Source organism: Amblyomma maculatum, chromosome 9 (genome assembly GCF_055883805.1).
Source record: "Amblyomma maculatum isolate TAMU_Amacu chromosome 9, ASM5588380v1, whole genome shotgun sequence".
Taxonomy (NCBI): domain Eukaryota; kingdom Metazoa; phylum Arthropoda; class Arachnida; order Ixodida; family Ixodidae; genus Amblyomma; species Amblyomma maculatum.
The window spans coordinates 75,993,258-76,018,884 of NC_139352.1; the positions used below are offsets into that span (position 1 = coordinate 75,993,258).

Consider the following 25,627-nt stretch of genomic DNA (forward strand, 5'->3'; position numbering starts at 1 on the left):
GTGCCCCGTCTTGTGCGCGTGTTCTGCCAGTGCACTTGAAGCAATCTTATTGTTCCGGACGTCATGCTGGTGTTCTTTCAATCTTCGTGTGAATTTCCCAGTTTCACTGATATAAACTTCACTGCATTCACCACAGGGTATCTTATAAACCACACCAGAGAATTGAACAGAAGGCAGGGGGTCCTTAACATTAACAAGCATATCGCGAAGCTTGCAGGTCGGCACGTGTCCAATGCGCAAGTCATATTTTGAAAATACGCGGGAAAGAGCTTCACTAACACCACGCATATAAGGGATCCTTGCGCTGGCCGAAAAAGTCTTGGGAGTGGCTATCCTTGGTTGCGAAACAGTGTTCTCAATGCTCGAAATAAAATGCGTGGGATATCCATTCTTGCAAAGCTCGTGCCGTACCTTCTTAAGCTCGGACTCCCTGTTTTGGTCGTTGCAGATCGTTCTGGCCCGAGTTACAAGTGAAGAAACGACTGACAGGGCAGGGCAGGGCAGGGATCTGTATGTTTAATTAGACTGTTTATTTTGATTTTCAGTAAACAAACACTTTACATATCACTCTCGCTTGCCTAACAAAGCGCAGTGGAATCTTGTTGATACAGTTCTCATGGGCATTGAAAATTAAAACTGGGGGGTGCGAGAATATCGAAATTTGCAAATGCGAATCGGATACAAGTACTAGGGGAGGGATATTGAATATGTATTAGTGAAAAAAAAAAAAGAAGCAAAATTCAAAAATATCATCTGTTCATCTTGATTATTTCAGAATTCTTATGGTATATGCAAATGAAATTAAACGAATTGCATAGAAGTGTATACCATACTAAAAAATCCAGTAGAAATTTTGTACAGGATCTCCATGAAACCAGGGAAACTGCTGAATGGCTGCTGAAGACAGTAAAGTCTCATTAATTTGGCCTTCAAGTGACAAAAAAAAAAAAAAGACGGAATTAACTGAAAGGTTAAAGCAAATGGGCTTGAAAGAACTGTCAAAAACCACTTGTGCCACAGTAATTTTATCTGAAGAACACCTGCGTGACGGTTGTCCGCATCTGAGATGAAACTGAAGAGAGAATGGCGTTTTTCCTAGTTTCATCAAGTGCTCAGCCTTGTGCGCACTGTCGAGAAGGCCCTCTTCACAAAATGGCCCCGTCGCAGTTTTGAGGATGCTTCACTGCATAGTCCATGCGATCAAGCATTGTGGTGAAGAGCCCAATGCGGGAAAACTGCGGCGTGTTGTCATTTTTGAGTATTCAGAAATTTCGAATATAACTTTTTTGAACAGAAATAGAAACACGAATCGAATAACGACAAGGTCGAGTTTGTATTCAAAATTTCAAATAATTGCACACACCTAATTAAATTGTATTGTCAAAAATCGTATTATCCAAAACGGACTTCAGAAGGTCACGAATGCAGCATGCTTGACACTTCACTTACTTTTATTACAGGACTTTGAAATAATCTCTCACTTTCCGCAAGGCTTTTTGTTGCTCAGTGTTCAGAATTAGACTTTCCTGAAGCTCATAGAAACCAGTTGCAGTTTCGTTGTTTAGCTGTGCACTCGTGATAAAGCCACAAAGTGCTCTAAAACTTGGTTCTTTGCTAACTTCACTGAGGGTGTCACCCCCGCATAAAGTCTTGTTGAAAGGTAAACATTTCCAGACATTATCGGTGTCCAGCATCTTGAATGCTGCCAAGGTCAGTGGTGTGGGCTGAAACCACAATGTTGGAAGATTGAGGGGATGCGCTACGAATATAAAAAATAAACTTTCAACAACAAAAGTGTGATACGCGACCTGGCCACCATCGGACTAGCGGCCACAACACTGGATTATCACAATCTCCCTGGATAGAGGAAGCTGATCAAGGCCGCCGACCCCAAACCAGGATAAGGCGTTGCTGATAATGAACAAAAGTAGACGAGGGGGTTGATTGGGGGTGTCATTATGCGAATGGATTCACTACACCATCGCACACCAAATAGTGTTACCGCAATCCCAATTTTTTTTTTTTTTTGCTACTCCTTGAAGCAAAATAGGAAAATTCGAAACCATGTGAGTGTTTCTTAGATTTTTGCAATCATATTATTCAAATCTACATAGAGATATTAGCCACTGCAGTACCCCCATAGGATGTTGGCCAGGAAGGAAAAAAAAGAAAACATAATAAGTAGGATGACCTATACAGTCGAACCCAGTTATATCGAACCCGGATATATAGAATTTTGGTTATATCGAACTCACGGAATATCCCCTTGAAAATCCCATGTAAAAGTATAGGAAAGCCGCGTCATATATCGAACTTAATTTCACGGGTCGTTCGATATATCGAACTCCGCACCACGCACTGGAAAGTGTGCCTTCCCCAAAGACGATCGCATCTCCCTTGGCCGTTTGCCGCGTGACGTTTTCAAGCCATGCGCGGAAGGAATGAGAAGGAACAGTTCGGCGACGGCTGGTCTTGGCAACGCCGCGCCCATTCCCCAAGGCGCGCGCATCTGCAGGTATCTTTTCCCGCGTGCCAACAAATGACGTTTGCAAGCCATGTGCGTGGGTGTGCTCATTCTTTTGCCGAGCTATCTCTCTCCTTCAGCACCCGCTACACATGCGCCAAGCCAGCTAAGCCCGTTTTCAGACAGACGTTGGACGCTTTCTCCAGCGTGTATTGCAACCCTCTACGGCGGCTGACGTGGCTATGGCGCCTGCGGACGTTAAGAAGCGGCAGTTCTGGCTTTTTTTTTTTTTTTCTTTAGAGTCATCTTTTTTTATCGTTTTGCTGTTCGGACGTTAAGAAGCGGCAGAAAGAGATAGAAAGCGTGCATTAAGAGATAGAAAGCGTGCAGAGTGGGTCAGAGAAATAACTCAAGTTAATGACATTCTAGTGGAAATTAAGAAGAAGAAATGGACATGGGCAGGACATGTAGTGCGAAGAGAGGATAACCGATGGTCGCTGAGGGTAACAAACTGGATTCCAAGGGAAGGAAAGCGTAGCAGGGGGAGGCAGAAAGTTAGGTGGGCGGATGAGATTAAGAAGTTCGCAGGGGTCAAGTGGATGCAGCTAGCACAGAACCGGGTTAAGTGGAGAAATATGGGAGAGGCCTTCGCCCTGCAGTGGGTATAATCAGGCTGATGATGATGATGATGTTCGGACGTTAAGCGGCGGCAGTTTTTTTTTTGCAGGAGTCGTTTATTCTGCATGTATGAATCAACGAAAGCACGCGGTCAGTTGCTGCGATCATGACGCATGCCCCAAGCGCGGCGTGGCTTGTGCAATCAAGCCATCACGGGCACTCTGCCAAGTTCGCTCCCCGCCATCGCAGGAGCTATCAAAAGATAAACGCGCCCGGACGTTATCGCTGCGCAGCATCTTGGCATGCCGCCAAGAAATGAACTGTGGAGGAGACCACCGAAACGGAGTGACTGGCGCCATCGACATGCAAGCGAAAACGCTCGCGATTATTTCTGCCGCGGCGACACAGAAACCTTGTTTTGAGCTGCCGCAGTTGCTCGAGCGGTGAGAGAGACTCAGTTTCAACAAGTTTGCAATTTTTCGCTCCGTCGCTGAGATTGTTCAGTCGCTTGCATGCGAGCGAGCTGGCCTATTTTTTTTTTTTTAAATTCTCGGGTGAAAAAGTGGAGGGTGGGTTCATTATGCGAGGGGGTTGATTACGCGACAAATACGGTATCGTTATTTCGCATCTTAAGTGCCGTCACAAGCCGATTTCTGTATATCGAATTATCGATATATCGAACTATTTCGCGATCCCCTTCTAGTTCGATATATCCGGGTTCGACTGTATCAACAAGATTTCACAGTAATTGTCATGCAGGTTGTCAGGGAATGGAAAGATTGAATTTTTGTGCATTCATCGCAGAGTCCTGCCTGAACCTCAGTGACATCTCGCTTCAGTTTGAAGATACGCGCCGTCCCTCAGCTTCTGTTGTGGGCAATGTGAACCTCGCAGAGAAGACTGCTTCTTCCAAGCTGCTGGGCCAGAAGTCTGCGCCGCTGCGGCATGGCTCGCCTACGCTGTCCGCCGATGCCGACTTGGGTTCTCCCACTTCAACCTCTTCCACTTCTTCCGCTGACGCACAAGATCGTGACAGCACGACCCGTGCCTGCAAAGGAAATGCATCTTCTTCACGTGCAAAGGTGAAGTTAAAAGCACGCACTGCCAGCCTGCTTCGCCAGCTAAAGCGACCGCACTTGAACAACTCATCTGTGACCCTGCTCGCCTTCAAGAGGCTCGACGCGCTGCGCAGTCGTGCCAGTGACTCCAACGGAGGCGCATCTGCCAGCAGCTCACAAATGAAGCACTCTCAGAGTTCTGTCGTAGTCACCACATCAGCAAATCTCTCTCTTCCACGGAGCACCACAACGCCATCGCAGTCTCATCTTCTCAACAGTGAGTCTATGCCTGATCTGACAACCCAGTTAGGACCGGTCCGAACTATGCCACAGCGAGTGCCACCTGCTCCACCGCCTCCGCGGACACGCGTTGTGAGTGACAGTCTTCATAGCAACTTTGACGCTCTTTTCGTCAGTGAACCCACATTTGCTCGCAAGGCAGTTTCGGAGTCTTGTTCATGTGTGAGACCACATCTTCGAAAAACTGGGGCTCATAGCCTCGCAGTCACTAAGCACCAGAGGCGGTCAGCACCATCCATGTCGTGCCAAGTGAGTTACGACGCTTACCTCCCCTCTGGACCAATGAAAGCTCGCGACTCGAAAAGCGGAGAGGCGGCGGGTGTTCCTGACTTTAGGCGGGAGTCACTAGGAGTCGGTGACTCTAGGCGGGAGTCGCTATGCTTGCCAGACTCGAGAAGAGAATCTCTTGGTATACCAGACTCAAGGAGAGATTCATTGGATGAAGTGTTTCTCTGTCCGGGAACCGGTGGCTCCAGCAAATCGACATCTGGTTACGAAAGTGCCGACACGTCGTCTGACGTTGTTACGATTGCGCCAATGCCTGAAAAGGCAGCCATGTCCCCGCAAGACAGCGGAACGTCGCTACCACCACTTCCACCACCACAGTTCAGGGATTCTCCCAAAGACGTTATGGCAGTGACTCAAGGTACTCATCCTTGCACTTCGTCACTGCTCAAGGAAAGCAGCAAACCGAATGGTTCCGTCTCTGTGGACAAGCAACCTTCATCTGCTTCTCACGTTGAGGAGGTTGTCTCAAACGGCGTCGTGTCTTCAACGGAGAAAAAGGGAGAGCCCGTGAACGCTCCTATGATGGCTTGTGAAGGAACGACGTTTTTCCCGAAGCCACCTGCGGAGTTCGCGAGTGACCAGACTTTACACTCTGTTCCTGTTGTTCAGGAGAATGGAAACGACGAGGAGCCCCCTGAAGACCCCAACATGATTCAGAATGGCGTCGAGAAAGAAGTGTGTCCACTCGACGGGGAGGCGAGGCGGCGGTTTGAAGAGTGCAGGTCGTACCTCGAAACTAAGTGCACCTTAATAGAAATGCTGACCGACCCGAAGGACGAGTACAATGCAGCCCTGGACAGTGTCGTCGAGTCATCACAGGACCTCTGGCAGGAAGCAGTGCAGAGTTGCAAGGATGAAAGTGTCGAGGGTGAAGATGAAGACTGTGTCTGCGTGCGGAGGGCGTCTGCAGTCAGTGCCGATGTTGTGAGGTATGTGCATTGTTCAGGTAGTGTTGTCGTTATGTTGTAGTTAGAACTGCTTCACAGTTTGCTTGGAACGTGCTTATTTATATTGGCAATACTCTAGTTGTCATTTTCTGTGGCTGAAGCTCTGATTTGTACAAGCTGGGGAATTGATTTTTGAGGCATTTTAAATAGAGCAAAAAGAAAATGGATGAAAGGATTGTATGCAGGGCATGCTAGCTAGCACGTCTGGTTAGCTTCATTTGTGTCTGTCGTGTTACTACACTTGTCGCTTTGCCTTGGATGTTACAGTTGATCTTGGATGTATCAGGTTCGAGAAAGGTTACTAGATAGTTTGATGCTTAAAAAATGGCAATAGATACTCTTATCTCTGGCCTAGAAGTTATAGGCATCCTGAACCTAGCCTGCTTTGGAATTAGCTATACTTCCTGCCATACAAAGCTTATACATATGTTACATGGGCAGTTTCAACTGCCGATCAATTGAATGATAGTAAAGCTTCTTGAGTGATGTTGAACACAACTACAATATGCTACAGGTAAATGTAACTTCTCGGGAAACTCGATTCAATCTCTAAATTATGTGACCCGCCTTGTGCAAGCGAGCAATTTGTCCAAAAAAAAGTGTTTTTTTTTTTTTTTTTTCATTATAAATAAGCTTAAACGATATTTTCGCTCATTATATTATTGAATTGCATACTCTGCTCATTTTCTGCTTTGAGTGCGCCACGATTGAACCCAGCACAGAGCCAAAGACACGTCTGTCTTTGCAGCTTAGTCCTCTCTTTTTCTTTTTTTTTTTTTTTGTTGCTGCTTTGCGTGTTTGAGTGTTAACACTCATTTGCTTAGTTAAAGTTGCAGGCTGGTACTTATAATAGTTAGGACAACAACCTTCCATGTGATTTGAGAACACACAGGGGTTGGAATTGCCACTGATAAGTCTTGGCAGTTGACCGATTTAACTGTGACCCGACCTCAGTTGAACTTAACTGCTGTTGAGGTCTCATCTGCAGTTCGCGCTGCCGTGCTGCGTTGCTAACTGCCATTCAGATCAACAGACCACCAAATGAACTGCCGTTGAAAACTCGCATGTAATGTGGGTATTAGTCATGTCGGCAGGGCATTATACATAGCAGTAAAGCTGAGGTACAGTTGTTTTCAGCAATAATTTAGGCCAGAAAATGAATGAAACAACCCAGTTGAGGACTCCTGCCATGTTTCAAGCAATAAGGTTGGCTTCATTGCTTGCTAAATGCTGGCTTTTTAATGCGTGACAGCAATATTGTTTGGAAAATTGGCACTTGAAGCTGAAGGCTACCCTTAGAAGCACTCCACATTTTACCTCATATGGCTCTACAGTGCAGCATTGGTTAGCAGATGCTTGATATACCTGGGAATGACTAATTTTGGGATTCAAAAGAATGTCTAATAGCTTTTTATATTTTATACATAATATATGGATGAAAGTAAATGTCTTTCATCACTGTGTGCATGAGCTTTGTAGACTAACACACTCTTGCCATCAGTCGCCAAATTAGGAAACAAGTGTGATGCCCTATCTTGAGAAACCAGAGTTGGGGGGCTGCTGCTATGAGCTGCTGCCTACAAGTCATCCTTTTGTTACAGAAACAGCAGTTTGAAATTGAAGTGTCAACCTATATGTAGAATACTCAATTTTTATGTATGAGGCATTTCCGGTCAAGCTGCAGTAGTACGCACCACATGCCGTTGCTCATTTTTGGCAATATACATAGAACTTATTATGCCAAAAAAAAGTAATTTTTTAGCTTGGTATGGAAATTGGCTTCACTTGCACAAATTCATATTGCGTGTCGTTTACATATTGTAATTGACTTAAATTCTGCAATATACGGTGGTCGCAAATTACCTATGCTTATGCAGGCAGCTTGTTGCTTGCACTTGTTGGCTGCTTTAATAATAACTTTAAGTGTAGCTTTTAAAATGGCGGGGTTTAAGGTTACACTGGACACTTGCTTTGACATTTGAAAGCTTCAGGAAGGGTAACTAAATGCACAGATATCCCATTTGCTGAATTCTAGCCTGGGTTTCTCGCAAACATTGAGAGACAAATAATTTCAGTGATTTTCAGTTTCTAGAAGATGCTTCAGTGAATCGAGGTGGTAATAAATTTTGTAGGCATCATGAGGGGGCCAGATTAAACAAATAGGCAACCTTGTGTCGGTCTGCGATTAAATTTTACAGTTCAACTTCTGGTTGCAAAAACTTCATTGAAGCAAACACCTGTTCAGGAAATTGTAATGGTAAGAAATTTTTGCATTACAGTTTGTGGCTAACTGAAGGGTGTTTGAATACTCATAGTAGTGGAATGTAGCTGTAGCATTGTTTGCCGTTGCAAGGCTTGCTGCATTTACTGCAAACCTTGAAAGGAAAGGTAGAGAGCATGTAGCCAACACTCTCGCATGCAGTCAAATGCTGTGTTGAGTTCGTGAAAATCAGCTATGCAGGATTGTTTCTTTGTGGTGTTCACATGGGTTATTTGCAGTGTCAGCCTGTGATTTTCTAATCACTTCTTCATCAACTATCCCTACTGTATGGCTGATTGCCAACAGGGACCACATATTTGTATTTAATAACCGGGTTATTTGTTAAGGCGAAAGCCATGTATGCCTTATAAGCAAGAGAACATTGCGGCATCGATGGCATTACATAAAAAGTGGCCCCACGAAAAATTGTTAGGATGTGATCAAGACAGTCAAATGGTCGCATTGTTTCATTAGGGAGCTAACGAACGTGTGTACTAGTATATACTACTGATCTGCCTTAATTGACCTCGATCTACTTTTTTAACGCATCTCGTGCTTTCGCTTTCAGAGCATGTAAGCAGTCCTAATAGGGTTGAGACACAAAATTTTTCCTAGTGCGATTTTGTTTTGGAACTGTGTACATGGCATAAGTAAGCATGGATTGCCGCATGGAATTTTCCAGCACTCAATAAATAATTTGTAATTGATTATTTTTATTCTGTAGTTTCAGTTTAGATCTTAGGTTGCCGAACAAAGGTTCCAATATGAAATCACGTAAAGCATACAAAGGCTTCAGTATACTCGCAGTTTTGTAGTTTTAATTCACAGAAACTCTTAAGCTTAAGCTACTCCGGAAGGCGAAATGGCAGCTATCTTCCGGTCACTTCTTGTTATCTTCTACTCGTGACGATGTCGCAGCCATTTTTCAGCAACTTGAAACCAAAACTGATATTGCGGAGCAGAATAAACTCAGTTTTTAATCATTCACTGAGTGTAGATGAACTTCACACTGATATCCATTGTTTACTAATGTCTTAAAGCGAAATTCCAAAGCAGAAGTACACTGAGATAAATTCGGTGTCTTATCCCTTTAACGATCCTTCATAACATTCTTTTCTTGCATTTCAGAAAGCTATCATTAGGCTGTGTTAGCAGGGAAAACTGCTTAGTAGGCTTTGGCCAGTGCCATTTTAATTGGTACTCAGACTACTATTATATTCAGTTGTACACCTGTCGTAGTGAACTTTACATTGGGTTTTATGCAGTGGCATAAACACTTCTACACTCATCCTGCTAATCTATTTATTATTTATTTTTGTTTTGTTTTGTTTTGTTTTTTTGCAGCTTTGTGAAGGCTAAAGAGGAATTTCGCACACATCTAAACATGCCCTGGCTCTGGTACAGGTTGGTATTCTTTCCTCATCGAATGCTGCTTTTCGAGTCTGTGCTCAAAAGCGGTTTTGGGTGATAAATTTTTTGGGTGAATTAGCAGAGAGCTGAGCCCGGTTACTCTCTCATTTAATGCTTTTTGGGTTTGGAAAAATGGGAGCTGTATGCTTGGAGTAGGCACAGCCAGCACTGTTGTTGTAGGCATTTTTTTTTTTTTTTTCTCTCACTGAGGAGAATTGAGGACTATTTCTGCTGCAGTGTAGCACAGTGTAGTGTAGTACTTAAGTGTAGGACAGCGCGGAGGGCTATGGAACGAAAAATGGTAGGGGTAACATTAAGAGAGGAAGCATGCAGAGTGGGTCAGAGAAATAACTCGTTACCGACATTCTAGTGGAAATTAAGAAGAAGAAATGGGCATGGGCAGGACATGTAGTGCGAAGAGAGGATAACCAATGGTCGCTTAGGGTAACAAACTGGATTCCAAGGGAAGGAAAGCGTAGCAGGGGGCGGCAGAAAGTTAGGTGGGCGGATGAGGTTAAAAAGTTCGCAGGGGTCAAGTGGATGCAGCTAGCACAGAACCGGGTTAATTGGAGAATAATGGGAGGGGCCTTCGCCCTGCTTTAGGTATAGTCAGGCTGATGATGATGATGATGTAGCACAGGGTCAAAGTGCTACTTTGGGAGCAGTCACATAACCGACCACTTTAGTTTCACCGTGTAGCAGTGCCGATAGTCTTTTGAAGCTTTTCCCAGGCTGCAGTTGTTTTCAGCTAGCTAGGTAGAATGGTCATTCTTGTACTAGTGCTTTTTAAGTTTCTGTTGTAACCTGATGCTTCTAGCACTGCACTTCAGTCTTGTAAGAGAATTAGTTTGTCCCTGTTGTATTGCATTACTGCTTCAGAACCATCATGGGAACAATAAACAAGCAGCAGTTAGGATATTTGGCCCCACCTTGCTTTATATTTAGCTGCTTATACTCCAGGGCGATGCTGGATTCCAAATTGTTTCTTGATGAAACAGCTGTTGACTTAAGTTCATTATGTGCGGCTCAGCGGAATTTGTGACCTGTGTGACTTGTTCCATTGCAGTGACTTCCCTGCGATGGCATCGGCAGTGCCATACTTTCAGTGTGACAGTGACCTGCGAGCATTCAGTCCTGAGGGGCTGCACCTTGTGATATGTGTGCATGGCTTGGATGGTGAGTTCTGATGAGAGTATTAAGGCGAAAGCTTTTAATACCTAATACTGTCGTTAGCAGCCGTGTCGGCAAATGTGTTCGCGTTTCGAGAGCAAGAGTTAAAAATAAATTAATAAACCTTGTCTTCCGCCGGGGAATTGAACCTCCATCCTTTGGATCCCCAGCCCAACGTTTTACTACTGCGCCACGCCCCGTATTTGCGCTCTTCATAATTCCCCTTGTCTACAGTGAGAATGATAGCGGGATTCCGCGAGTGACAGATACTGCACCTTTCCTTTCCTATACTAGACGAACTATAGAACATGCATTCAATGAAATGCTGGTTGTGTTCGACAAGGGGCGCGCGATGTACAGTCACGACAGGTCATGATGACGTCGCAAGGCGATTCATGCATATACCAAGCTGACCCCACCGGGCGTTCGAGATTTTACTGTGTATGCATGCTGTAGTTAGTTACAGATTGTGTAATTTAATGCAATCCTTGCATAATTGCCTGAGTTGCTTGTGTGTTGTAATTGTACGTCCTTTTTTTTTCTTTGTCTCTCTTCAGGAAACAGTGCCGATTTGAGGCTAGTACGTACATACCTGGAGTTGGGTCTGCCTATGGTCAACTTCGAGTTTCTCATGTCTGAAAGGAACCAGGTGATTGCTCTGGATGTCATTTTGCCCCAGCCAGTGGCTATCGTTTGTAGTAATATTAATACTAGTAAGAGCTTGAGATGTAGTCAACACTGTTTTGTGCTATTACAGGTTCATCTAAAATGTTTTTGCTTGTAGCCAGTGGTTAATTACAGTTAAAATTGGAAAGCTTTGGCCACATAATTAAGTTTGGTTGTCATTTTGCCATGGTTTGTGCATCCACATTAAGGTTGGCCTTTGTTTGGAACACCGGAAATGGTGTCTTTCAGAAATAGCACCTCGAAGCCTGCATTGTTTTAAACAAGCCAGACTACATTATGAAAGTCAGATTTCCTAAATTACCTATGAGAAAGCAGTAGACATATATTCTTTTGCTGTTTGTGCGGTGAGGCCTCCTCAAGTATGACGCCACATGCACTGCACGAAACTGCACAAAATCATAGCCCGACACTGGAGCAGCGCTTTTAACGAAGCGTTCTGTAAGCATGGTCAGTGTGCCCTTGTAAACAGGCTATGGATGCGGATTCGCCTATGCCAGTTGTTGGCTCCCCGTCGTCTTGACACGTGTCGCTGCGTGTTGCCGTGTAGAGCTCACCCCCCCGCTCCACCACCACTCCCCACCTGCAGAAAAACAAAAATTCAGATAACTCTTACTCCCACTTTGTAAACACTTTTTGTTTTTCGAATTTATGGTGCAGGTTATGCACAACGAAGTGCGGTATTTGACTCCACATGCACCACAGTCTTTTGTGGCTTGGCATATATGCTGATATCATTGTCGCCTTTTTGCATTCTAGTGGATGTGTGACAGCTGTCATCGCTGTAGTTACGCGAGCAACTGCTCGGTGCTGCCAGTCGCTCAGTGTTCGTTTCTTGTCTTTTTTATTATATCCTGTTATTTTTCTCTGCTTTTGAGAGTGAACTGTTGTTGTAGTACCACATGATGATGAGTCTTTCCAAAAGGGAAGGCTGTTAAAACTGCTATGTTTGCCATGTAGGTGCCCTGGTGATGCTCAAACGCAGCACATGCTAACTGCGGTCACTCGTTATGACCACGGATGTTCCTCTTGTCTCCTCGTTTCTTGCTCCATGGTCATCAAACTTTAATATGGCTCTGCCCAATTACAAGTAACTCGGCACTGGCTAACGAATAGTTTGCATAGCTGCCTTTGAGTTCTCAAACACATGCACTACTGTGGTTACGGCGTCAAGAAATTGAGAAACTTCGTAATATCAGGGAATTTTTTTCATGGAGCTTCGTTATATCCAGGTTTAGCTGTACAGTGAGCTGGGAAACTTTGAATGTGGCAGTAAACTTGCCCATTTCATAAAGCAATGAAAGCAGCTAACTTATACAAGTCTCCATAATAATTAGTTACATAGACTTTGTTCCTCCAAAGACAGAATGACTTAATGATTAATAATGAATAATAATGATGAGTGATGAATATAAACATTATTGATCTGGTACTGAATTGCTTGCTTGCAAAATTTTATTGATTGCCTACAAACCTGTCTTCTTTGTTACAGGGAGAAACATTTGAGGATTTCGAAACGATGACGGATCGCCTGGTTTCCGAGATTAGCTATCACATAGAAGTATTTGCTTTGAAGCCAGCCAAAATCAGGCAAGTGCAATAATCTTGCACATAGTGTAGTGCCTCACAAGTGCCTCGCATGCTTGTGGACGTTTATGTTTTGAACATTGGTCATTGCACGTTGCGCTGAATTATGATGATTTTCCCGTTCTCACACTATCTTTACTCCTTTCCAGTGTGGGCAGTATGCAAAAGACAGGTTTCTTTGACAAAAATGTTTTTCGTTCATAACTTTGTGCTTTATTGAGTCTGTGAAAGGAACTACTGTAAGAGCTCTCGTAAATACGGACCCACATGTAATACAAGGCATAATTTCAGGTTCGCAAACATGATGAAATGTTTTCATCCGCGTGTAACGCGAGCGAAGGAAGATCAGCAAAAGTATCTACGTGTTTGCACCGCATTTCGCAGTTGCCCTGCAAATTACGTGCACTCTGCGTCCAATACCACCCTACACAATGCACCGAATAGTGCGACAAACCTTCGTGTGCCGGTGCTGGTTCGCTCTCCTTCTCGAGCCGACAGGCTTGATCAGAGAATTTCATGCACCGCAAGGAGAACAACAGCTCACATTTGCCCTGGCAGTCACAGAAGCCACATGGTCCTCCAGTTGTTCTAAAGACTGTAGGTCGCTTCTAGCGCGGACACAGGACGGCAACACACGAGCTGCCGGTCATGATGTGCTGTGTTCGCGCTTGTTCATGTCTAGCACCGCGCTCAGGAAGCGTTCTCAGGTTCAGGCTTTTTGGGATCGTCGTTCAGTGTGTGTATCGTTTGCCGAGAGCCCCTCGCTGGAGACACATTTCTGTAGAAACTTTTCTTCGATACCTCTCCGCGTTCGGCATCCCGCATTTCTCGAAAGCGCGACCAATGCCCACCTTGGGAATACTGATCAAATGTCCGTGATTCTGCTCTAGGGCGCAGCCAGCATTGCTGGAGAGGCCTGTGAGAGACCTGTGCAGTACTCCGAATGATCCTTTCGCCATTCCCACATCGTGCAAGGTGCAATCAACCTCCTTCCGGTAAAATGTGTCGCGGGCACCGTGATTGCGAGGACCGCAGGGTCAGTGTGATGAAACCGAAATCCTTGAACTGTCAGCCGCCGCCACCACTAGGTAGTATCTCCTCTCGCGGTATGCCTGATGCCGATAGCACTTGTTAAAAACGAGGCCGGAACTTCGAATTCAGGCACAAATTTGTTTGCCGGACAAGGTGAAAACCTGACGCGGTAAAATCAGGGGAAAAAAACCTCATATTGTACACAGATTTCTGTGGTATTTGCATGCAAGATACAGGTATCATTCCTTGATGTGTGCAGTTTCATTGGCCACTCCTTGGGAAACATCATCATCCGCAGCGCCCTCACTCGTCCCGAGATGAAGCCTTACCTCAGCCAGCTGTGCACTTTCCTCTCGCTCTCGGGGCCCCACTTGGGCACGCTGTTCAACAACAGCGGCCTCGTCAACATGGGTTAGTATAGTTGGCCCAGCCCGGCTTTGCCAGTAGGGAGAACCCAAGTCCTTTTCTCTTGACCCGTAATGCATTTCTGATGCTCTCGCACGAGGAAGTGTGTGTTGCTAAAGGTGTTGCTTTTTTTTTTTTTTTTCTTTGCTTTTGCCCTGGTGTGCGAGCCCACAGTTTAGACCAAAGATTCGCAGTAGGCGGCGGGGATATTGCTTTGTGGCCGACATTGCAAAATGTGTCGGAGTTGTCTGTACAGGTTGAAAACATGGGGATGAATAGCATCCTACATTGACATATCGCAAGGAACATATCATGTCTGCCACCACAATAGGAAGCGGATTCTGTTTTATGTTACAGACTGTTGCGTTCGTCTTCACCGAAAGAAAACTCCCCAGGGCATGTTTGGGAAGGGGAAAAAAAGAGACAGCCCAGTTATGTGCTTAAAGCAGCCACTGGAGCTTTTAGACACGGCTGAAGGATGCTACATTAATGTGCTGTTGGGGATTTTTTCAGAGACAGTCTTTCTGTTTATTGGCGGCTTTGCTATATTCCTCTCGGCGCTGATGCAGAAATAAGGGCTTTTGTCACTGTTATGGCCATTATGCTGGCACCATAGCTTTCTCTGGAAAGCTGGCCAAAGGACCTTTGTATTTACAGCAGTTGCCTGTGAAATAACCTGCGACTGCCAAGATTACCTCGAAAACATTTTATGCATGAGGGATGCAGTGAGGGATGTTGCATCATTTGCTAGCTGCTGTCAATTTCCACATGTACGCAAACTGATGGCCATCAGTGTGACTGCGTGCTCTCCCTCTTTTTCCTTGGCAGGTATGTGGTTCATGCAGAAGTGGAAGAAATCTGGCTCTCTCCTGCAGCTCTCCATGAAGGATACAGCTGATGTCCGCCAGTCGTTTCTTTACAAGCTCAGCCAGAAGCCCGGTTGGTGCCCTCTCCCGTTTGCCTCTCTCCGATTCCTTACTCACTGGCACGTGAAATGAGCAGCTATTTCAGCCTCACCATTGCCACTTCAAAAGTATATCGCATTTTATCATATTGTTCCCTAGGGCTAAACATCTCCCCTTGTTTGCTACTCTTGGCCATGAAAGGCCTTGTCGCTAGCAATGTGTGAATGTTAGAAATTTCAGACTCTTTGTAGTTACAGTTATTGCGATTCGATTTACGGCATTTGACCTCTGTTCTTTGTTCTCTTCTCTTATTTCTCTGACGTGCTGTCCTCATTATGTTTTATCAACTAGCCTAGGCCGCTACTCTAGTTATGTTAGAAAATGGACAGAGGGCCAGAGGGAATAATCAGCTCATTGCTTCAACAGCTTCCTTTGGGCCTGCAGATTCCTATATTTATTAGTTTTCAAAATATTCAGCATTTTCACTCCTTTACTTGCAGAAACAATAAGAAAAACACCACTAATCAGAAAACTGTTTACTTATGGCTAGATAGCACACAGTACAGTGCAGTCCACTTATAACGATATTGAGAAAACGGGAAAATTCAGTCGTTATAATTGATCATTGTTTATCTGTCACGGCGAAGAAAAAAAAAGCACACAGTCTCATATTTTCTCATGCACATAGTCTTGTCTATTTCACAGCGATGAGTGACGAGCAACGGTAATAATCATAAAGAGCACTGAACACTTTATTATAGGATACATCATTAGCCATAAAATAAATTAAACATACTTTTTAAAAAATCTAAAATTTGCGCTCGCTTGGAACAGCAGCTGCAGCTTGACAATCGCTTTGAGCATCGCTTCCAGTAGCGCACACACTGGTGGCAGTCCTTTTCGTGTGCACGAAACTGATTAGTGATTGGATGAAGTGCAGGACATCTCCAGCTTTGATGATGGTTAAAATCTTAGAGGGCTGATTCCCTTATTTTTTCGCGAGACTTCAAACCTTGAAAGCCTGCCAGAAATCCCACTGGATCTGCTGTTTCATCTCGGAGCTGTTGCACTGTCATTGTGGTTGGCGCCATCTTCCACGGATGCACAATTGGCGATGGCGATAACGATGCAGCCGCACCTGTTATGCTAATTGCTGCGGTGACAGGCAGCAATTGTAATGATGATAGCGCACATTTCTTAACTGCACGTAATGGCCCTCGCAGGTTTCTTCACGCCGGATCGTTTTCGCAGCATATGTCGAGTTCTCGCATCATTCATTTTTAGTACAGTAGAACCTCGTTGATACGTTCCCGGTTCATACGATCAAAATCGAGAGCACGAAAAAATGCCCCATAGAGTTCCATGTATTTGTTTCCCGGTTTATACGTTCCTGGATTGCACGGTTTCCCGGTAAATACGTTCAGACTTTAGCGAAACAATACGTTTTGCGACGAAAAGAAGAAAACGATTTGGCAAGGCGTAAATCGCCGCCGTGGCGGTTTCTCCGCAGTGCTCCGCTCGGCGCGGTCGCATGTCAACGGCGCTGCCCCACCATGGAGGAGGGAGCGTGCGGCAATATCCGTGAAGCCTAGCCATAAAAAATAAATGGGAGCGGGTCGGCCCCTACGTGTTAGACCACGTGATAACGTGCGGTGATATCTACTACCGCGCGAATACGCGAGTCGGCGTCGCGCGGGGTCCGCCGCGCGCACAGCACCCAGCAGCCCACACAGCAGACCACGGTGCAGCAGACAGCCGCGCGCACTAAAACGCACCGACGTCAAAACATTGGGTCTAACTAGGAGAGCGAAAAAACGGGGGAGGGAGCGGCTTCATCGACGCTTGGCTTGCGAAGGCTTAGTACGTTCACTGTATGCAGCAAACAGAAAGCGCTCGCGATATCGCTTGGTTTCCGCCAGTCAAGCGAGCACCACTCTGGTTGCTTTTATAGCCGGTAAACAGCGCCACAAGCTCTGGTTGCGTAATCGGGACGCACAAGCCTGTCAAAATTTTTATCTCTTAATCTACCGCAGGTTTGACTATGCAGCTTTGTTTTGGCCGACGCGGGTTTATTTTGATGATTGCCTACTTTTAAAGCTTCCAGACACTACTATTGCTACTATCATCATCAGTTCCCACCACCCTGCGGTCGGACGAATAGATTAGCTACCGATTCTCATTTGCACCTTCCTGCGTCGTTTGCTGGCTGCCATGGCGTCTCGTAAGCGTAAGCCGTTGTCCTTGAAGGAGAAGTTGAACATCTTGGCAGTCGTCGACGCAAATCCGAAAAAGAAGCGTATCGACATTGCAAATGACCTCGGACTGCCAGCATCAACTGTCAACACGATCGTGTCGAAGCGGAAGGAGATTGAAGGCAACGCGTTGGTGTTCGGCGCAGGGACAAAACAGGCCCGTGGAGCCAGGCATGGGGAGCTGGAAGAAGCACTTCTGAAGTGGTTCAAACAAGCGAGGGCGTCCGGTGTCAACTTTGACGGAAGTATTCTTCGCGAGAAAGCATTGGAAATTGCAGACGTGCTTGAGATTGATGACTTTACCGCCTCGAATGGCTGGATTAGCCGCTTTCGTGCTCGGCATGCCATCGCGTATCGCCAAGTGAACGGCGAAGCGGCAAGTGTGAATCCAGCTGACATCGAAAACTGGATTTCATTGCTGCCCGGAATTTTGAATGCACACGATCCACGAGACGTGTACAACGCTGATGAACTGGGACTGTTCTTCAAGGTACAACCGAACAAAACGCTGTGCCTGAAAGGCAACGATTGTCACGGCGGCAAAATAAGCAAAGACCGCGTGACGGTCCTTTTATGTTGCAATGAAGATGGGAGCGATATGCTCAAGCCTTGGGTGATTGGGAAAGCCAAGAACCCGCGCTGTTTGCGCAATATCGCACACTTGCCTTGTGTTTATAAAAATAACACGAAGGCGTGGATGACGTGCAGCATTTTTGAAGTGTTCCTTCGGTACCTCGACGGACGACTCGGATCGAGAGGAAGGAACGGGCTGCTGTTTCTAGAAAATTGCGCGGCCCACCCGAAGGACACTTCTTTTCTTCGAAACGTCCGCGTCATTTTTCTTCCGAGCAACACAACGAGTCATCTGCAGCCTTTAGACGCCGGGATTATAAAAAACGTGAAACACTTGTATAGAAAGTGCATTGTGCGACGATTCCTGGCTCGTGTTTCACGACAGCAGGACCCGGGGAAGTTGTCGTTGCTAGACGCAATGCACTACTTGATCAGTTCGTGGGAAAGCGTTACGAGCGAAACTGTGCGTAACTGCTTTCACAAGTGCGGTTTTCGGCGCGTGCCAGGGGCCGAGGAGACCCAGGAGCCCAGCGACGACAGTGCAGAGATCGACGAGCAAGAGTTTCGGTCAACCGGTGCCGATGGCTTATTTGCAGATTTTGTTGCTGTCGACGACAACGTGCCGACCTGCGAGCCGCAAAGCGTCGCTGAAATTGTGGCCGAGGTACGAGGCGGTGAAGCGTCTGATAGCGAACAAGAAAACGAGGAGGACATCCAGACTACTTTCGCCCAGGCCGCCGCCGGACTTGATGCGCTGCGGAGTTATTTCCGCGACAAAGAGAACAGCGTGGCAGACAAGAACATGCGTGAGCTAGAGAAGCAGCTCTACCTGGCTAATAGTCGCACCCTTCATCAGCGAACGCTGGTCGACTACTTTAAGCAGTGAGAATGGAAATAAAAAATGCCCTTGCACATCGTTCTCGAGTCTTGATTTTCGGAAATCAAGGTGAGTTTGGATCATACGTTTTCCCGGATAATACGTTTTTTTCTCGCATTTAAAAAAAAACGTATCAACGAGGTTTTACTGTATTTTGTTTTTTATCAAACATTGGGGGGGGGAGACAAATTTTTAAGGTAAACATTACCGGGCGGCAATAAAACTATGGTTGTATCCAATATACCGGAGATGGTCTATCGTTGTATTGGGTTTATTTTTTACGTGGGGGCAATGGGGAAACTGATAAAGCCCAAGAATTTGATCCTTATAAGCAATATATTGTCATGCTACTGACGACGATGAAGGATTGTGATGGTGTCAGAAGAGGAAGAAGCGTTGGTTTCTGGGGGCTAGTAGGTTTCACCTTCTCCCGCTGCAACAGCACTGTAAATAAACACCCCCTTTCTTATTTTACCGAAACAACTTCGTGGACATGCTGGGTATTTGAGATCGGTTCGAACACTCCTCCGTGCTCAAGACAGATTTTACTTGCCCAGAATGCGCTCGACGATTGAACAATACGTTGCCAGTTGCAAGCAATGCCAACGCCACAAACATCCCACTACAACTCCATCTGGCTTGCTGCACCCTGTGAAGACCCCAACAGCTCCGTTTGATCAAGTAGGCATTGACTTCATAGGTCCGTTTCCAAAGTCTGGATGGAAATCGCTGGATTGTAATCTGCGTGGACTATCTCGCGCATTACTGTGAAACCGCCGCTCCTCCATCTGCTACGGTGCATCAGGTGTTGCTTTTCCTGCTGCACTCAGTCATTCTACAACACGGGCTGCCACGGATTGTCATCACTGAACAGGGTCGACAATTCACTGCTTATGTTGTTGAAGAGCTCATGCGTTTATATGCCGTAGCGTCCCGACATTTGGCGCCATACCATCCCCAGACAAATGGCTTGACTGACCGCGTCAACAGAACGCTGATAAACATGCTAGCCATGTATGTGGATGCAGGGCATAAGAACTGGGACACCATACTACCCTTCACCACGTATGCGTTTAATACCGCCACGCATGAGACGACTGGGTACAGTCCATTCTTCCTGCTGTATGCCAGACCGCCACGCTACTCCCTGGATACTATCCTGCCCTTCTCAAGCCGTGAAGATCCCTGCCTGGCTTAGACCCTCTGTCTCGCTGAAGAAGCTCGGAGAATCGCCTGCTTACGATCTGGTGCTTCACAAGAACGTTCTAAAGTATGATACGATGCCAGTCACCGGCGTGTCGCATACTTTATAGGCGATTTAGTCTGGCTGTGGCGTCCGATTCGGCGCCGCGGCCTACATCAAAAACCCTTGGCCCACTATGACGGCCCATATGTGGTTGTCAAACGCATCAGTGATTTAACTTATGCAATAGCCCGCCTGACAGCATCGGGTCGTCGGTCTGCCAAAACTGAACTATGTCATGTTGCCCGCTTGCAGCCGTGTCAGCCTCGCACGACTGACGAACACGCCCAGAGGGCTTCGGCTGAGTAAGGGGGAAATGTCACGCTGCTGACGACGATGAAGGATTGTGATGGTGTCAGAAGAAGAGGAAGAAAGCGTTGGTTTCTGGGGGCTAGTAGGCTTCACCTTCTCCTGCTGCAACAGCACTGTAAATAAACACCCCCTTTATTTTACCATAACAATATCGTTATAAGTGGACTGCACTGTATGAGGAATACAACATAGGAACTACTGTTTTGGTTAAGGCAATATTAGTTATTTTATGGCTTTTTGAAGTTTGATGTAGTGAAAAGTGGTTGGTGAGCCATATAAATTAGACTGCACAAAAAACATTAGCAAGCATAAAACAGGAAATCTGTTCCCAACATTGTGTATTTTAATCACATAGCATGCTTCAATAAAAATTACTCCTTAATCGTCTTTAGATGCGAAGGTATTCTTCTTGTAAACTACCAGACCGTCAGAATTCATGCTTTTTTAGAAAACGAGAAAAAAATTAATAGATATGAAGTTTATTCAGCTCGTTAGTACCGTATAAAGCAGAATGAATTACCCAGGGAATGAATAAATCAATTGGTATGTAGAAGATGGCCTTTAGGTTTCCAAAACGTCATTTTCCAAAAATTGCTTTTTTTTTTTTTCGTGATTTTGGGTTGATAAAAACCCTTTTCCCCCTTAAGAGCCACATCGAAGCCACTACTAATTTAAGCCCAACTCCGGCTTTCCCACCCTCTCTGAAATTGCAGGGTTGGAATTCTTCAAGCACATCCTGCTCTTTGGGTCGCTGCAAGATCGCTACGTCCCCATTCACTCGGCGAGGATCGAGCTTTGCAAGGCAGCAGCCAAGGACACAACACCAATAGGTAGGGCCGGTGCGACAGTTCAAAATATTAAAATTTGCAAAAGAAGAAAGCAAGAGTAGTAGTAGTTATAATATTGTTGTTTCTGTATAGAGTGTATGCTTTAGTCCTTGAGTTGCTGGTTTTCCTCATCGCTAGGCACGATTTTGTCGAACCATCGACTACCAAATAACAGATCATGTCTGTTAAATTCGCAACTATGGTAGACTCCCATTAAGGTGAACTGGGTAGACGTGAAATTGGCAGCTTTTCAATTATTTTGGTTTTGCGATATGCTGAGATAATAAAAAAAAAAATGAAAGCTGTGTGTGTGTGTGTGTGTGTGTGTGTGTGTGTGTGTGTGTGTGTGTGTGTGTGTGTGTGAGAGAGAGAGATAAGGGAAGGCTAAGTAATTTTAAAAAATAGTGGACTCAAAACAGAAAAACAATACTATTTGCAGGAACACATACTCTGCCCCAACAGACGTAACTTGTTGCAAAACACCTCTAATTGTGAGGTAGTTAACAAAAATTACTACTTAACTTTTTAATCATCATAGTTTGGCAGTTCCAATGGGCATTTCGGTGCTGTGAACCCAGACGATGCCTTTTCTGTTTTTGAAATGAAGAAAAACTCATTTTCTAGAGCTCTACAGCTCGATGAAATCAGACGGTTTTTTCTGCACGCAACCGAAACTGAGCGCATGAAGAGCACCAGAAGTATGGTTCAAGCGCAACGTCCACTGGTAACGTGTTGTAATGAATCCAGTGCCCAATTCGAGACGTGTGTGCTTATTTCGCTGGCTAGGAAGCCTAGGCGCTTGGGCTTAGGCCGCATCCGGCATTATCGTCAGCTCCGTCTCTCGACACAAGAAAAAGATACATCGTCAGCCGAGAGGACATCGGTTCAGAGAGCCCCGATGCCACAGTTTTAAGGCTGAAGCCTTTAATGGCTCATCGTTGTCAGCAGAAATGTGTTGACAAAAATGTCCCGCCTTTCCCGCTTTTCAGTTGGTCGATCGAGATGCGACGTCACAGGCCACGAATTTCAAACGAGATCAATTGTACTTAGGCAAATACAGTAAAACCTCGTTAATTCAAACTTTGTTAATTCGAACTGACGCTCGGGTCCCAGCATGGCCCTATGTATTTCAATAGGAGAAAACTCCTGATAATTTGAACGTGCCAGTATCCACAACGGTTAATTCGAACTAGGAGCCCGTGGCTCACACAGCTCCTTGCAGACAGAAGTCGGCTCATACAGTGTACAATGGGCAGAAAGATTACTAAAGATGCAAAAAACAAAATCTTTCAAATCTACCCGCGCGCGCAAAACGAGGTGCGCACTTCACAGTCACAGCGAGCATGCCGGTGCATGCCGTAGCAGGTTTTCGCTGCCGGGTGCCACCAGGCTCCATCACACAAACGGTCCGGCGCAAGCCATTGCAGGTTTTCGCTGCACTGCGGTTGCTGGGTGCGCTTTTGACAAGCCTTTTTTCTTTTTGTCCTGCGGTCACGTTGTGTGGACAACACAGTTCTCTGTGTCGTGCGTTTGTTCGTACCGCAGTGGTACAAGTTTTACCGTTTTTGTTGCCTCACTGCTTTGCCAGCGACGACTCATCGATTGTGACAGCCATGGCAAACCGCGGTAAATACACGGCAAAGGACCTCAAGACGAAAATGGAGATCTTGAGTGAGGTGGAACGTGGTGTCCTATCCAAAACGGGTATAGCCAAAAAGTATGACATCAAGAAGAGCACGCTGTCAACGTATCTCAGGAACAAGGAATCGATCAGTGCTGCCTTTCGTAAAGACGTTATGGAGCCTTCTCGCAGAAGGCTACGGACGTCGGCCCATCCCGAAGTGGAGAGCGCCGTAATGGCATGGATAAAAGAAGTTCGCAGCCGGAACATTCCGTTAAGCAGGCCCATAATTGCTGCGAAGGCTGCAGTCTTTGCCAGCCAAATGGGCATCAGCGAGTTCGGCACGTCGGAAGGCTGGCTGTCGCGTTTCAAGGCGACACGTTTGTGGGGAGTCAGCTGAAGTCGACAAGGAAACGTGTGAACAGTGGGTCTCCAGTGAACTGAAGGAACTCCTCGCTGATTATGCGCTCAGCGATGTATTTAATGCTGATGAGACAGCACTGTATTTCAAATTGTCCCCCAACAAGACCGTCACTTACAAAGGCGACACTTGTGCTGGCGGAAAGAGAAGCAAAGAAAGAATCACCGTCATGATGTGCTCAAATGCGACGGGCACGGAACGGTGCCGCTTGCTGGTGATCGGCAATGCAGAGAAGCCTCGCTGTTTTAAAGGCATCAAGACGCTTCCTGTTGATTACACCGCAAACAAAAAGTCGTGGATGACACGGGAAATTTTCACCGACTGGCTGCGCAAGCTAAACAGGAAATTCGCTGCACAGAACAGGAAGGTTCTCATGTTCGTGGACAACTGTACAGCTCATTGTGACGTGAGTGGACTGACAGCAATCCACTTGGCATTTTTGCCTAAAAGCACGACTTCTGTGCTCCAGCCTATGGATCTTGGAGTTATTCAGAACTTAAAAACGCTATACAGGTGCCACCTCCTAGAGAGACTTCTTTGTTTGGACAGTGGCAAGTCGTACGACATCGATTTGCTTGGAGCTGTCCACATGCTGGCATCATCGTGGAATACAGTCAAGCCGGAAACTATCAAAAATCGTTTCCACAAGTGTGGCTTTGGTGATGCCCCAGAAGCATGCAGCGCGGAGGTAGCGGAGGCTTCGTCTGATGATGACTCCGTCGTGCTCGACCGTGGCCACGCGGCTTTGTCAGAGGGTGTCACCTTTGAAGCCTACGTTGACGTTGACAACGGTGTCGAGACGTCTGGGCCCTTGAGTGATGAGGATATAATGCGGCTGTATGTGCTCCACAGGGCTCACAGGTAGCGAACATGGCTGAAAGCGATGAAGAGTCCGACGAAGGCGACGATCCGGTGCCACCCCCTAGTGCATGTGAAGTAGCGTCGGCGCTCGATCTCGCTGCACGATACTTCTCCGCTGATGAGAATTCGGATCCTGCGCTGGAACTTTTGGGCAAGCTGCAGTCGATGCTTGTGGAGTCGTGGCACAAGAAACGCAAGCAAATGCACATTACCGATTATTTTTCCGTGTAAATAAACATATTTTGAGGCTCTCTACTCACACGAATGCATTCCGGTTCTTGTTTGCGGCGCATGACTGACCGATTAGTCCCGTTCATTCGCCGTTGCGGCTCGATTGCAAAAATTATCGGAATCACCCTCCGTAAGCGTGCAGTAGCGCCTAGCCCTCTTTACTCATGGTAATGAATCAGCATGTGGGCTCGGCCAGCACGGTGGGCCACGATGACGCTCATTCCAGTGCCCAACTGTTAATTCGAACTCCGCTTAATTCCAACAATTTTTTCGGCCCCTTCGAGTTTGAATTAACGAGCTTTTACTGTAATCGCTTAAATAATCAACAGGTTAGTGTGGTACTACCGAAAATGAGTCTGGGTTGACTTAGTTAATAGTTAATTACCGAATCAGGCTAATTCACTAGCCAGTACTAATGGTTAACTAGTCACTAACCAGTACTAACTTATAATTAACTAGTCGTTAAACTAATGATTAACAAGTCATTAACCAGGAGGGGACCCTGGCCTCCAAGGTTGCCCGATTTGTCACTGCTGGATACCCTCTGGAAATATGCTAAGAACGAAGTTTTCGAGGCAGCGCCAGCGAACGTCGGAGACCTGAAGCCGCATATCAGGATATTAGCTGAGGAGATTCCTGGAGAAATTCTCATTTCTGCATTGAACTTTTTTAAATACTGCATTCTTCTGTGCAGCGCAATGGACGGCAGTGAGTTTAAACAGGTCATGTATAAATCATTTCCTGTCATCCCAAGTAGTATTACTTTCGTGGGGTATGCAAGTGGAGCTGCTACGAACTGAGTCATTAAAGTTAACCAATTCGGTTTATTCCTGATTGTTATACAGGCAACTAGAAAGTGCACACGTAACATCGGCCGTCGAGGCCTAACAATTCGTAAAAAACAAGACGTGTGTTATCCAGCACACAGCAACCTTATCGAGCTAGCTTGTGGAAAGCAGCGTAGAGTGAAAATACCGATGTTTTTAGCGATCTTTTCAACTTATCAAGAGATTCTCGTTTATCTTAGTTATCAAGTCAACACTGCGTAAAAGAAATAGAAGCTCGACACTAATGCAGTGCATGTCAATATACTGGCACCGTTTAGCAATAAACAACCATCTACATGCTGTCACAGAAGCTTGGCGTTATTTCTGTCACAGTGCTAGTGACGAATTTAAAAAAGATAAAGAAGGTTCCTTCCGAAGGTAACCGGACGGGCAGAGCTCCAGGCCAGAGCTTATCACTGTTTCCAAAGCGACGTTGTTACAGCTGACGATCACT

The 25,627-nt window shown here is 45.9% G+C and overlaps 1 protein-coding gene across 6 annotated transcripts in view; it reads left to right on the forward strand.

Annotated features, from left to right (window-relative positions):
• LOC146179459 (protein FAM135A) overlaps positions 1 to 25,627 on the forward strand; it is a 63,142-nt gene that overhangs the window by 28,970 nt on the left and 8,545 nt on the right. For 5 of the 6 annotated variants that reach the window (XM_084579079.1, XM_084579083.1, XM_084579082.1 and 2 more), the window contains 8 exons: positions 3,887 to 5,657; positions 9,280 to 9,339; positions 10,412 to 10,521; positions 11,073 to 11,164; positions 12,692 to 12,789; positions 14,078 to 14,229; positions 15,052 to 15,162; positions 21,099 to 21,215. In XM_084579079.1, the coding sequence (XP_084435205.1) occupies positions 3,887 to 5,657; positions 9,280 to 9,339; positions 10,412 to 10,521; positions 11,073 to 11,164; positions 12,692 to 12,789; positions 14,078 to 14,229; positions 15,052 to 15,162; positions 21,099 to 21,215 (2,511 nt within the window). The remainder of the gene's footprint in view (positions 1 to 3,886; positions 5,658 to 9,279; positions 9,340 to 10,411; positions 10,522 to 11,072; positions 11,165 to 12,691; positions 12,790 to 14,077; positions 14,230 to 15,051; positions 15,163 to 21,098; positions 21,216 to 25,627) is intronic. The other variant, XM_084579084.1, reaches the window with a different exon arrangement.